Below are 15109 nucleotides of genomic sequence, written 5' to 3' on the forward strand. Positions count from 1 at the left end.
TTCTTTCCTTACTATAGGGAAGGGAGGGAATAGGGGTAGGGAGTGAGTGAAGGATATTTATATTTGTGAGCGTTCGTGTAGCAGAAATTAGGTGTGCATGTAACCAGACCGTTGATACACCCATTTATATGATAATGAATTATCCATTAGAATTTCATCTAATCATTTTCGCGATCGTTCTTTATCTTGTATTTAGGGATGCAACTATAATATTTTTAATTATAAACCGAGAACTGTAAGTGAACAGAACAGCGAAAATTTGTAGGTTTGCCACGAAACAAAATCAGAGATTAATAAAATAAAAATTATAAAAATGAACTATTTCTTATAGATATTTTTATAACTTGCATTAATTTTATTAAATTTTTGCGTGTTAATAGAAAAACAAAACTTTGGAGACTAAAGTATGTCATAGTTATTATTTAATTAAATTTTATATAACAAGCTATTTATATCCAAAATAATACATCATAACATTAGCAATCAGAAAAATAACAACAAAACGTACAAAACATTAACCAACTCAGTCATCAATTTTCATGAAATTTCATTTTTTTCATACTTGTCCTCATCAATACGTGTAAAATGTGTGCGGACGGGCGTTATAAATCAGGGGTGTCAAAATAGAAACCAATCAACGCTTCGAATGCTAAGTAAACAAAGATCAGCGTGGCGGGAATGTGCAGCCCTCATCCATCATCCTTTCATAGACGATTAGCAGAGGGAAAGGAAATATTGATACTAATATTCCTCATGGCGTAGCGGCTGTACGAGTATGTCTGACTATAAAACACGACAGTTGTGGGTTCGATTCACACTCACTTTCATTTCCTCGCTCTGGTAGAATCGCTGGTAAATCAACAGCGGCTTTGAGTTCAATCACTCAACACTCGATGTCTCGAAAATTGCTTGGATATTGGGGAGCGGAGGGTCTTAACACTAAGTTTCCTTCTGGCTACCAGTCGAGGATACAACGTAAAGCCGAATAAATTTCTCCGTATATCCTATTAAATGTGGGAGATTTGTTATTAAAATATCTTTTTTTAGCTCCACATTTCCACACACACAAGGTCTAGAAAAATATTCCGTTCATATTTTTAACGAACTTTTACCTCAAACTACACCATATGAAAAAAACTATACTATCTATCTATACACGCTAGTGTTAAGAACTACTGGTCCAAATTGAAAAATATTTCTGAGTTACTTAGTCTATTTATCGAGGAAGGTACCTGTTGTATTTGCGGCCAAAGCTACCTTAATAAATTACCGAGCCGCATGGATCTTGGGGAAATTTCACAAATAAAGAATAGTTTTTAAATAATTTCCACAAGTGGGTATCGAACCCACGATAATTGAGTAAACAAATAGATACAGACATTACCAGTACGTCATTTTAGCGTAACTACGAGTATAAAAACTATACGAAAAATAAAACAAATATTTTTACAATCGGCTATATAACTCAAAGCAACAGTACAACGGACTCTAAATGACTTTGACAGAGGAATTATGAGGCAGTAAATAACAGGAACCGACGTGAGCTCTTTATTGCTGAACCCTAAAGGGGTGAAATAGAGGTTGAAAGTTTGTATGGAAAAAAATTTTTATCGGCACCGATTTTTATAAAATTGTAAATTCAGAGTTGAATGAAACGGGAAAACACGACATTTTCCATTTTTCTTTATAATATCCACGCAAAAAAAGGTTACACAAGTTTAGGTTAGGTGAGTTTGAATAAAAATAACTAGTAAATAACACCTAATACCAATATTACAACGCAAAGTGTTTTAAAGTTTTACAATAAAAAAGCTCATTCACTTGCAACCTGCAAATAATGTACAGTAGAAATGATGCAATATAAAGTTTGTAACTTCTGCTGTGCATGGTGCACCTCTTGGATGGGTGCCCAGTTGAAACTTGTATTCTATTTACTTTGTTTGAGTAATTATTATCTATACTATTATAAATAAAATTCTTCCGTTAAGTACCGTTCCTTTAAAATAAAATAATTAAGATTCCTCAACAGCCTAGAATTATTATTTTCATTTCACTGTAAAACGTGTGGGCAGCTATGAATAGATATCAATAACGTAAGCACCTACTACTACAAAAATATTAGTAACCGTTGCCGATCTGCCACTTTTCCTTCTCAAAAAACATACCAGGACGAGAAAGGGGTCTCTCGTTCTATTTTACGCAATTAGCTCTTCTCTCTAGATGGTATGTTGTTTACTATGCATCTACTTAAAATTCTTTCGTTGAAATTAGAAACTTGAAATTTGACATATTTGACAATTTCTCCACAGGAACGAAAAGAAACGAGATTTTCCGGATCTTAACGTCCAATCAAATCGCAAACAAAGTAGTAGAACATAACTAGTATTATATAAAATGTATCTAACAAATACTAGCAGTATTGTAAGCGCTCGACATAACTCAGTGGAATATCTCGACAGGGCTGACGAATGCGACACTGATCGCGGCCGGCGTGCTACCAATGTATTACAAAATCTCTTTGTGCTTTTATATCTTCAAAGCTTTATGGCGCAATATTTTGGAATAGGAATTAACCTTTTCACTTTCACGTATTTCCCGTAATTTGCAATAAAAACAAAATATAATTTATGAATATAGGAACCTAGGCCTGGGAATATAATTTGCATAATAATTTGTGGATTCGATTCACATTCGCGGATTCTCTTAACATTAGGTTCCTTCTGCCTACCCTGCTATGTGCAGGAAACAGCGTGTTGCTAAAAAATATGTAGGGTCTTGTACCTAGATTAACGATTGTATATTAATCTGATTGTAAACGTGTTGAGTAAAGGTTTGATTCCCAGGATGAGAATATTATTTTTATTTCAGCTCTGGTAATATAAATCTATACATAAGGCCACTGCCTATTCTGCTATATGGGGGCTTAAATGTGAATCTGAATAAAATCCCTGTACCTATCCTCTAGAAATCCCGTAGAGTTTAATATGTTTTATCTTAAAAAATAATTTTTTAAAATTCTCTAGAGAAATTAACGAAATTTATATTTTCCATTGAAAATTTCCCTTGCGTCAGTAACGCATACGTTGTCCGATGTTTCAATCAATAAACCAATACTGTATATCGAATAACGCAACTATCGATGTACATACATAATATAGGTAAATGTATGTAGAGACCACTATGACATAGTGAGATAGACTTACTAGGAGTAGGAACTATATTTAAATTATTTTTAATTCCCTGCTTGTGTAAGTTTTACATGTTTTTTTATTATAGCTTCAGGCACACAGCAGGGTAGCCAGAGGGAACCTAATGTTCCCATTTAAGCCGAATTCTGGAGGCATGGCGTAACTCAATGTCGCGCTTTGCCTCGATACCAGAGCGAAGAAGTGAAAATGGAAAATTTTCCCGGGATTCGAACCCACAACCTGCCACGTTCACAGTCACAGGTCACTTTTATAGGGTCAATAGTTATTTAATAGTTGTGTAGATCGGGCGGACGTAGCCGCGTGAAAAATATGTATATATAAAATATATACACAAACGCAATCAATACTACAGTTCAATTGTGATTTACAAATTTGCAAATTTGGGTCGCCTTTATTTGTGTTACGTTGTATTTGGTACACAACAAATGAAATGAAAATATGAAAGTTATATTTAGTTTTAAAATACAATTTGTTTTTGATAAATTTGGCTTCTAACTAATCCCAGTGGGATGGTTCAGTTTAAGAAGTGATTTTATAGATTACGAGATTAAGAAGAAATATTATTGGTCCCCACTTTTCCCTCTTCTCCTTTCCTCCTCTTCGGTTCCCTCTGCTTACCCTGCTACGTGCGGGATACAGCGTGAAGCTACAAAAATGGACGTAAAGTAAATAATTAAAAAAAAAAATACTTTACTTCAAAATTATATGATACGAAGCTAATACAAACTATCTAACATTAAATACAATAAAGCAATTATAGAACTAATAAATCCCTCCCGAATAATAGGAGTACTTTAGTTAGGAAAGTCTTATTACGTAAATATATATTCCGCAGGTCTAGCATAAATTATGCTAATATGCATACCCCGAGGTGACGTATGGAGGTCACATTAATTTTGTAACACCATATTGCTTAATTTATGGTCTTAGAATGCCTTCGTAGAGTAATTTAGATTAGGTGGTAGTGGATTCAAATTCGAATTGAAAAAATGTTTGTGAGCTGCTGAGTAGATACTTGAGGTCAGTCGTGAGATAGGTTGTAGGTTTGATTGCCACTCGTTGAATTGAATATAAATATTAAATTAAGAATATTAAAATATTCTTATTTTTTCGCTCTGGTAACACTACCCAAGAATAACAGCAGAAAGTAGGGAACGGAAGTGTCTTAATGGTAACGGAGTATACACTAGGTTACCAGGTTTCCTCTGCCTTCGGTGCTAGGTGTGGGGATACTGTGTGGAGCCAAAAATGATAAAAATAATGTATATACTTTTTGAGGCTGTCGTAGCCCAAAGAAAGCTTTCGATTGTAAACGCGACATTACTGAGTGACTGACCGACAATGCACAGATGAAAGTACTCTGAAAGTAGAATGATATAGGTAAGGTGTGGTGAGTGTTGGGAAAAAACTAAGAGATAATTTCCCAAAGTGTTTACGGGAACGCAAAAATGCAATTTTCCATTTTAAATCTTAAAGTCCCAAACAAAGTTGCGGGCCTCGACTAGTCTACTATAAGTCATGAAGTAACTATATTTATGTTGAATTCAAAATTTAATGAAAAATGATATGTCTTTTTTGTATTGTTAACTTTTTGACGGTATAATCGATTTTATTGAATCCTGTAATTATTTTGGATTGCACGAGTGTAGTATGTGCATTGAAAATTATAAGCCGATTTTCTGGTAAAATCATTATTTTATGATCTATATTTTCAATATGAATATTATAAAGTTGAAAGTTAAAATTGGGTTGAAAATACCTATCTTAGGAACTATTGGTTCGAATTGAAAATTTGTATTGACTACGGTCTATATTACATCACATAAATAATGTCAATCACCGTGAAGCCAAAAAAGTATAATAATATTTTTAAATTTCTATCACAAACTATTTATTGTCAAATTGATATTAAAAATCACGAAAAGTTTAAAATTATTGAAAATAAATTGTAAGTGATAAAACCCATTTGGCAAAAATAATTGTCAGTGATTTTCTCTTAATTAAATTGAAAATTTTGAAATTCAACTTGTAAAATTTGAATAAAGGGATTACTAGAGAGCTCTTGGTAGAGAAATTTCTGAACTATTTACAACTCTAAGATAATCTTCGTAAGAAAAACCAATTAAGCCAAGCAAAGAACACCACTTTAAATATAAAGTTTCAACGTCTTAGCGGACTCAAAGATTTTTAGTTATAAAACTAAGCTAAAATACAGGGATTTTTTTATATAAATATGTTTGTTACTATGAAATATTATTGGATTTAAAAAACCTATATTATAGTTAGAATTATGGATGTATTATATTTTTTATACAAAAAAAACTTTAGGTATGAGCATCAATAGCATTTAAGGAGTGAAGTTGTTTTTTTTTATTTTAATTAAAATAGTGAATTCCACTTACCACCAAGCCTCAGCTCCCCAGCCGCCTGCGCACTATCCAAATCCCTTTCAGCAAAACACTGGTACATGCCTCTATGAGCTCTGACCACACCGTGAACCCGCAACACGCGTTCTCCTCCACCCACTGGCACGCCGTCATGCAGCCACCTGACCCTCGCGTCTCCACCTTCCACTGAGCAGTTGAAGGTGACTGAACTACCGGAGTTTGCTACCTGGTGGTTAGAAAAATAAGAGTTTATTATGAAGATCTTTGAGTTAATCTAATCAGATGATGTTCTTAGTTACAACTAGGTGTGCTTAGCCTCATATATTACAATAAAATGTAGATAGATTTATTATGTACCAGTATGGTATAGAGGACCCGTTAACACGTATTATAATAATACACGTTGCCATAGCAACGGGTATGTCACTTTACAAAATATAAAAGTGTTGTACATATTGTCAAACGCATGGTAGTATGTGTAATGTTTTATAAAAGAAACCATCACAATTCAAAGATAGAAAGAAAAATAATCATGAGAAACAGATCAAATCTCATACATTTCTCTGCTGAAACCGTAAAATTCATAGATGTCGAAAAAAATATCCATTACCCGGTCTCACGTTACAAGTCAATACAAGACCTCTCATGAATAATTCTTGGTAACATTCTGTCTCCGGGAGCAAATCTCTGAACGGATTACGTGGAGTGGCGAGAGCTTTTTGAAGATTAGTTTCTGTTTTTTGTGATGTTTTGACGGGTTACATTAATGTTTCAAAATATTGGTATTTGAGGTCATTGGATTACAGAACCGAAGCATCGATTGTAAGCGCGGCGGTTGTGGATTCCATTCCCACTCGGTGGAATGAGTTTCATTTCCTTACTCTAGTAATAAGACAAAGAAAATTAGACGGTGCGTGATAAGCAGAGTGTCTTAACACTAAATTTCCCTTGATTATATATGATAGAACCATACTAATATTATATGTTTAAAGATAATAACCATTTATTGAAACAGGTCTTCAATTTCACTTGAATTAGATACACCTGGCTCCTTCCTGTGGCTGTAACGTCTGAGTTATTAAAATTCGTTTAAACACATTAAAATGCGATTTGAGTTAAATCGCTGGCCGTTACAGAAGTTTTAAGGAGGTTTGCTTAGAAATATCCATTATTTCGGGAAAATTTAAAAAAGTTTAGATTCACATTAAATCTATTTTATATTAGTCATATATACGTATATCTAAGTAAGTTTGTACTCATCTATCAGTCCCGCTGCCTTCAAAATTCTTATACGTTTAATTTTTTTTTCGAAATTATTAACGCTATCTAATACAGCTCAAGTACGAACAAGTACTTCTAAACCAAAAAAACTCTCTACCTTTACTACATTAAACTGTGTCATAATAAACAACCATATAACCCTGAAGCCATCTAATATTTGTCAGTTCGTCGAAGGTATGTGACATCTCGTCGATATTCGACAAATGCAAGTTATCGAGTGATCTGATCCGAATTCCTTAGGGTATTTTTCAATTTGCCGTCTCGTTCCACGTCGCACTGACACTACTGGAAACGGGAGGGAAATCGCACCATTTTGTTTGTATCAAATATTTATAGTAAAAGTTGTTTTGTATAATTATAAACTTAACACAAATATAATTAATAATTTGCTTATCCTGACGATTGTGAATTCGATTCCTACGGGAAAATGAATTATTTTCATTTCATTGCTCTGGTAACAACACAAAGCGTGGCGTTGAGTTTCATAAGACAATATGCAATGTTTCTAAAATTGACCGGTGCCTTGAAAACAAAGCGTCTTAACACTGGGTTCTCTCTATTTACTCTCCTATATGCTGGATACAGCGTGGAGCGTGAAAAGAAATTTTGTGCCCATATCTTTTTATTTCCTACATTGTATAATAGGTATTAAATCCTGACTTTCTTATAATTCGAATTTAATGTTGACTCCATACACAAGAATTCAAATATTCTAGTCTAATATTGCATATATTGAACTAGAATTGGATCATATTGAATAAACGTACTTATAATAAAAGGTTTAGATGTAATTTAAATAAGTTCTCGAAAGTAAAGTATTATTTAAATATTTATTTTCAAGGATATATTCGCTTTTGTTATTTGAACAGACGAAAGTTGACTTTTTTCTTCTTGCCTATAATAACAACAACGAAGTAATACTTAAAAACCAATAACATATTTAATAAACAAAATTATCAAAGTAAATTATCGGAAGTAACTTGTTAACAAAAGGTAAAAACCAGCGACCATTAAAATTATATTGTAAATAAAAATAAAAGATCAAATAAAACTTTATAAATACTCGTAAATGAATATACTGGTAAGGCATTGTGAACATTCAGTAACAGTATAAGAAAAGGTCTTTGAGAACATCGCCGCCGGTGTTTGGGACAGTGCGGTCGAAATGGACCGTAATGAAGTAAATATTTTATGTGACAATCGTATTTCGGCGAATTCTAAATTACAAATTTTATAATTAAAGCCCGAAATTTTAATTAAATAAGATGAAGTAGCTTCACACTAAATCCTTCATGTAACAGGGAAGGTAGAGGGAATCTATCGCTAAATTATTCTGTTCCCCACTTGTAACCCAATTTTTTTAATATTGAATATTGAGTGGTGGTACTCAACACCCGACACAGCCAGAGCAGGAAAATGAAAGTAAATTAAATAATTAAATTAAATTGTCTAATGATGTAATTATTTACTCGGGATGATTCCCGAGTGTGAATCGAACCTACAACCATCACGTTTACGCTCAGACGCTGCCCTACCGCGCCACCATGGCCTAAAATCAAATAAATACCCGGTCTACTACAAAATTTTAGAAACGTCAAATTCCAAAAATGTATAAAATTAAATATATGCGATTAATCCGGCTAAAGACATTCATTTAAAATGGGTAAGGGTCGTAAAAATTAAAGACCTTACGATCAAATAATGCCAAAAATTCACCTGTAGTTGCGGATGAACACTAACAACCAATCTTGACCGTACTCTGAGTCGAGCGTCGCGGCGTTGTTCTCCATACTGGTTATGAGCTCTACAGGTCCACACGCCGTTGTCAGATATCTGAGCTCGCCTGATTATGAGAACTTGGTCTGACACAGATATCCTGATGCTGTTGGACACCGGGCTCAGGCGACCATTGGCGTGACGAAACCAACTAAAATTGTAAAATATGAAAAATGTAAGTACGTAAATACACAATGCTGGGGCAAATGAGATTGTCATTAATAAACAATTTAAGAATTACTTTTTAGAAAATGTACAAAAATTTGAATGTAACTGTATATGAACCCGCGCCTCTCGAAAGCTGTCCGAGCACTCAGACCACTGAATCATACAATCTTTTCAGGCTACGTTGAAATTTCTATACGCTTATTACAACTTATATCCAAAAAGGTGTGTGTTGAAGCATATTTAAAACTCACGTTTTTAAATATTTTTACCTGTATGTGGGCGGTGGACTACCAATGGCACAGCAGACCAGTCGTATGTCCCCGCCTTGTGGTACTGTCTCGTCATCTGATATTGTTAGAATTCTCGGTGCCATACTTCCGGAAGGATCTAATTTGGACACAGGTATAATATCAGGAAAAGCTTCTAAAAGCTCTATAAAGCTTAGCAAAATATGATTATTATTTAAGAGACTGTATCACTTATTCATGTGAGTTAAGTGTTAATATGAGTAAGTTGTTCTAATAGTTGTCACACTATCATTATGTTTACTTATACCACTCAACACCTCAAGTCTGCCAAATTGAGGGTCGAGAACCGAGTCTTTGATTAGAAAATTCTATTGGTTTTGTGGTAAAGATTATAATTAGAAAGAAATTATTTTTTAGTATTGGGAGCCATACGACAATGACGCGCTTTGTCTTATTATCAGATCGAGGAAATGAAAATAATTTCCTTTTCGCGAGTGCGAATCGAACTCACTACTGACGAGTTTACATTCAGACGATGTGTACCAGCAGTAATAGTAATGCATGTAGCAATACAAAAAAAAATAACATGATTAAAGTATTATAAGTAAGTGCTCACGCGACACGGCTATCATGGCCGATGGACTTCTCCTCTTCTCCCCGGTGAGGGCGTGCTGTGCCTCGCAGGAGTAAGTGCTGGTGTCATCCGGCCTCGCGTCTCTTATCACCAGGATATCACCACGACTACCCCCTATCATGAAGCGGCCACCTGGAAAATTTATTAGGTTTAGTTTTTATATTTTACATGTCGGTTACCTTATGCTTCTTACTTCCTATTTGAACTTCCTCCATTGATATGTTGTTCTCGAAGGTCAACCGTGGTCTTCTTCTACGTCTCTTTTAGTTTTTTATATTGATGATATTCTCGAAAGTGTCCAAATAATTATTTTTTTAACAATTTTTTTAGCAAAGCAAGTTAGGCGAAAGGAGCCTAATGTAAGCACTCTGAGAGAGACTCTGTTTTGCAATTTTCGCGCAATTTACGCAACCCTGTGCTTGTTGAGTGGCAGAAATCAAAGCAAGAAACAAATGTTAAAAATATCATATAGATAGGTAAATTTAAAAATAAATGAAAACAGGGACGTTCCTATTACAATATTCTTTAGGTATCTGAGATGTCCATTTTTTTAAGTCATGAATTTTGAAGGTAGGAAATTTAAACGGAAATTACTACCAAATTTAAAAGTTAGGTTCCAGACGACACGACGAGTACAGGACGGTTGATAAATGATTATTGCTTATACGTACTATATGTATATATATACTACAAAAGGCACCAATATAGATTTATAATAGGATTACCTGTTCCTATGTAGATATATTATTTAGGCAGAAGTAAAATATGTGATAGTCAAACGATAGTTGTAGATTTAATCCGGGAAGAGTTTATTTTATAAGAAAATCTTTGATTGGGAATTGAAGAAAAAAAAAAGAATAATGACTACATATGACACATTTTTAATATTATTTTAGAGATATTAGCACCTTAGACCATCAACTAGAGTGTGGAAATGAAAATATCAAATACGAGTACCTACTCGTATATCATTTCCTCGAGTATGAATCAAACTCATAATATGTCGCGTTTACACGCTTGTGCCTCTTCACCACCGCTGGCTTCTAAACATATAATATCTAACTAAATATACTAATCTGCTCTCTAAAACTGAAAAGCAAAAGTTACAGCAAGTTTACCCTCTCCAATGTAAACATAAAGTACTTTAAACACATCCAAAACGAAAGACAAATGGTCGTAGCACTTTGGAACTGGAACTCATGACTTTGAAATTAGGAGACAGTACTGTAGCACCGATCGAGTGCACTCACGAATTTATGAGTGCAGGTTTATACCTAATAGACGTCTATATTGCGAGTGAAAAATACAAAAGAAAATGGCAATTGTTCCAAATTATTATCGGAGTTGAAATAAACGAATAAATGTTTGATTAACATAACTGATGCAATGGATGTGGATTTATTTCCCATTCAAAAAAATGGTTATATTTTAAAACTTTTATTTTACTGATATTATTATTGACATCCAGCGATATATAATTATTAAACTGAGGGACAGATTTATTTGCAGTCGGTTAGCCATAGATATCATAGTGATAATACACTCCGTTTCCCACTATCCATTTAATTTAGCTGATATTGCGTGTAAAGAGGCGGAGTTCAACGCCGCGCTTGCTTTCCAACTATCGAGAATCGTACTCATCGTATCATTATCACTATAAGTGATATCTAAATATACATAAATATTATCTAATAGTCGCTACAGTCGATCAACTAAGACGAAATTCATGAATTAAAGATTAAGAGACGGTAGATACTGATCGGGTGCACTTGCGAATTTATAGTGAGATGTCTTTATTGCTACCGACGGACTGACTGGTGGCGTATAGTTAAAGAGACAAGTGCTAATTTATATTTTAAGTTATTTTAAGAAGTCGAGTGTAAACGAGGGTCGTAAGTTCGATTCTTACTCGGAGAAATGAATCATTTCCTTTTCCTCGCTCTAGTTAGAAAGAAAACGCAGCATAATGTCAAAAAATTGGGTGGAAAGTATGGAACAGAGTGTTTCAACACTAGGTTTCGTTCTACCTAACCTGCTATGTAAGGGATACAGCTACAGCAGATTTTTTTTATTAGTTTTTACCATTATTAGATTATTTGCATATACGAGTACTTATAATATGGTAATTCTATCATATTTATTATGCTAACGCCTCAAGCACTTTGCAGTTGTTTGTGAAAACTATGAGAAGAACTTATTTTTGCGTTTATAATATAGATGATTCATCAGTTAGACTCATAGAGATTATGACTTGGTATCATAAAGTGCTATTCAACAAACAATATATCTAAATGAATGTGAAATTTATAATTACTTTTATTCATAATTAACTCTTTTAAAAGCTTTTATTTATTTCAACTCAGACAAGCTATGTCATAATATTAATTAGAAATATATTTAATATACTAATACAGCGAAATTGTTATATAATAGAAAATTACAAAGCAATTACTAATATTAAAATTAACTTATGTAAATGAAATACATTACGTTAGGGATTTATGTTATAAAATGTACACATTTATCAGAGATTTGTATGTTTACATTATTTATGAAAATTCAGTTTTTTTTAAATGGTCTGGAAGCGTAGAAGTGGACGAATTGTGGCGTTGAGTTGACTCAACACTCAATGTCTCGAAATTTTGAGGTCAAAAATGGGGAACAGGGTGTTTTAACATTAGTTTTATTCTGGCTACGCTACTTTAAGGGTATACGGGTGAAGATACACCGTGAAGTTTAAAAAAATAGAGTTTTTTATATTTGAAGTCTACTACAAAATATCAAAATGACAGAAAATAATAATTATCAGAACATATTTATCAATTTGCAGAGTAACTATTCACAAAAAAATAAAGTGAAAAATCTCTCCTCGTTACACAAAACAAACAGTAGAGATAGTTTTCTAAAATAATTTTGATTTAAAACCAATAACATTTTATATAGTATTTCAATAAAATATCCATTTAAATACGTTGTTACTTTCCAGCCCGATGGTCCGCTGGAGACCGTCACCATTTTACGATCAGATAACTTTCAACTTCGACTTTTTCAATGAATTCTAAATGCGCGGTAACTTTGACGCTCTGTCCTTTTCACGCAGCCACATTCGGTATACAGTTTTTTGTAGCTATCTCCCTCACTCCCTTATCATTAGATCATTGATAACAGTCCTTTTATACTTTCCAATCCTGTCATATTGTGCTAGGTCCTTGAAAATGTACTTTTGCTTGTAAATTGAAGGGCATTTGGTAAAAACGTTTTGGTGAACCCTTTCTACGTACAATGCATTCAATATTAACACATCTCTGTTTTTGAATGGTAAACAAAAATACCCTAGGGAAATATAATTTCTTTTCCATTTTTTATACAATTAAGTTCGTAGGTGATTAAAGGCTGATATGATGGTGATGAGGTTTAAATTATATCTTGTCTATATAGCAACAAATTTTGATTTTTTAAATTGGCGTACTGGAACTTTAATTTTTTTAACTATGGACCACTGTATCCTATCTTGCCCAATACAAGCTTAAACAATACATAAAATCATAATACTAAAGTCGATATACTTCAATAGTTCATACATTTGTAACTTTTAACTCATTCAAGTACGTACTTAAATTTATAAAACATTATGGAATACAACCCTATGACCAAAGCTGCACTAGACAGTGAAGTGGAATCTAACAATATGCATGAGTATTACACTTATTAATTGAATATACTCATTAATTAAAGACCGCCATGGCGCAGTGGGTCGCATCTGATGATGATTGTGGTTTGAATCCACACTCGGAGGAATAATTATATTTGATTTTTTTATATCTCCTCTCTAGTAAGAAGACAAAACACGGCGTTGGGTTCCACCAAATAAATTGAATCTTAACATTATGTTCTCTCAAACTGCTTAAAAGGTAGTAAATGGAAAAAGTAAACTGGTATTTTAGTTGGATTTTTAATTGATTTACAGATTACATTTTTGTTTTTATATATATCACAAAATAATAAGATAAGCTAAGGGATAATAGTGAAACGGCCTAAAATAAAATAATCTAAAATAATTCTAAAACAATGTCTTATCTCCACACTCTCCTACCAAACTACTTATATTTGAATATCAATTATAGTTTTACATAAACAAATATACAATTAGCAACAATCTGTCAGATCTCATCCGTCCATCCGTGAGCTGAACAAGGGGTCGACGGCGCGGAACACTATAATGAGGTTAGCTGTTGACGCGCCTTTGTCATATTTGCTATCTGTTTGTTTGAATTTCCAATAGTTGGCAATTAGCGATTCTTATTGTTTTTATCTATTCTATGTGATGCCGTGGCACAGCGAAACAGCATCTGACAGTAAACAGGATCAGGATCTGGGTTCGATTTCCACTCGGGGAATTAATTATTTTCATTTTCTCACTCTGGTAGAGACCAAGCGCGGCGTTACGTTCCACAACTCAATAATAAATGTCTCGATATGTAATGGAGTGTATTAATTAACTCTTAGTTAGGAAGCTAAGACATCGATCCCCGTTTGGGGAAGTGAATAATTTAGTTTCCCCCCTTTGGCACGATAAATAACGGCGTTAAGTTTCGTGTCTTAACACACAATAACAAGATTTTGATAAGAAAGAAGTACCGTCCTTTCTAAATTACGTAAACATATAAATAGTATACTTGTACCATTTCTTCACTCTACATACAAATTGTTAGATGCTATGATAAAAAAAAATCCCGAATAGTAATTGAATCCACGACCCCATAGCGTGAAATTAAAACAAGCAAAAACAACAACTAAAATTCCAATTTAGAACTCTAAGAATAACTCTAATTGAATGGAATTCTAAGAAAGAAAACAACGCCTGTGTTAAATAAAACAGACCGAGGCGCGAATGTAAATTACTTTTCTACTTAATAATTATACAAGGAGATGAGTTCTTGAAATCAGAGTACGAAAATGGATTATTTTTTTTCTATTTCTATAATAGTTTGCTAGCCTAAGTGTTAAGTTAAGTTAAGTACTAAAGAAACATTTTTTAAGCATCACGCCTTTTCTCTAGCGGGGTAGCTATAGAGAACAGAGTGACAAGCGCTACGGACTTTGCTTTCACTTTGTCCATATATATCCTCCGAGTGGTCTTCATGCTATTTTAGATACTGTATTTTCGTAGGTCACTCGAGGTCTCTCCTCGCCTCTTTTACTGCTTGCTCTTCCTTCATATTTTTTTTTTGCTTTTCTTTCATCACTCATTGTCTTGACGTATCCAAACTCCCTGAGCATGTTCCTTTTCATTCTCACTGTGACATCCTCGCTGGTACCTCTGGTATTCTGTGCATTTCTTCAGTGCGGATTAAGTCAGCGAAACTGACTCCGTATATCCTCCCGCATGTCTATTTCATTCATCTT

The 15109-nt window shown here is 33.6% G+C and overlaps 1 protein-coding gene across 1 annotated transcript in view; it reads right to left on the reverse strand.

Moving 5' to 3' along the window:
- LOC146535363 (cell adhesion molecule Dscam2-like) overlaps nt 1-15109 on the reverse strand; it is a 138049-nt gene that overhangs the window by 19679 nt on the left and 103261 nt on the right. The window contains exons 6-9 of the mRNA XM_085191235.1: nt 9686-9835; nt 9091-9208; nt 8594-8804; nt 5612-5822 (exon numbers count right to left, since the gene is read on the reverse strand). Coding sequence (XP_085047361.1) covers nt 5612-5822; nt 8594-8804; nt 9091-9208; nt 9686-9835 — 690 coding nt within the window. The remainder of the gene's footprint in view (nt 1-5611; nt 5823-8593; nt 8805-9090; nt 9209-9685; nt 9836-15109) is intronic.

This window comes from Heliconius melpomene, chromosome 10 (assembly GCF_056956725.1).
Source record: "Heliconius melpomene rosina isolate 202511_hmr_F chromosome 10, ASM5695672v1, whole genome shotgun sequence".
Lineage (NCBI taxonomy): Eukaryota > Metazoa > Arthropoda > Insecta > Lepidoptera > Nymphalidae > Heliconius > Heliconius melpomene.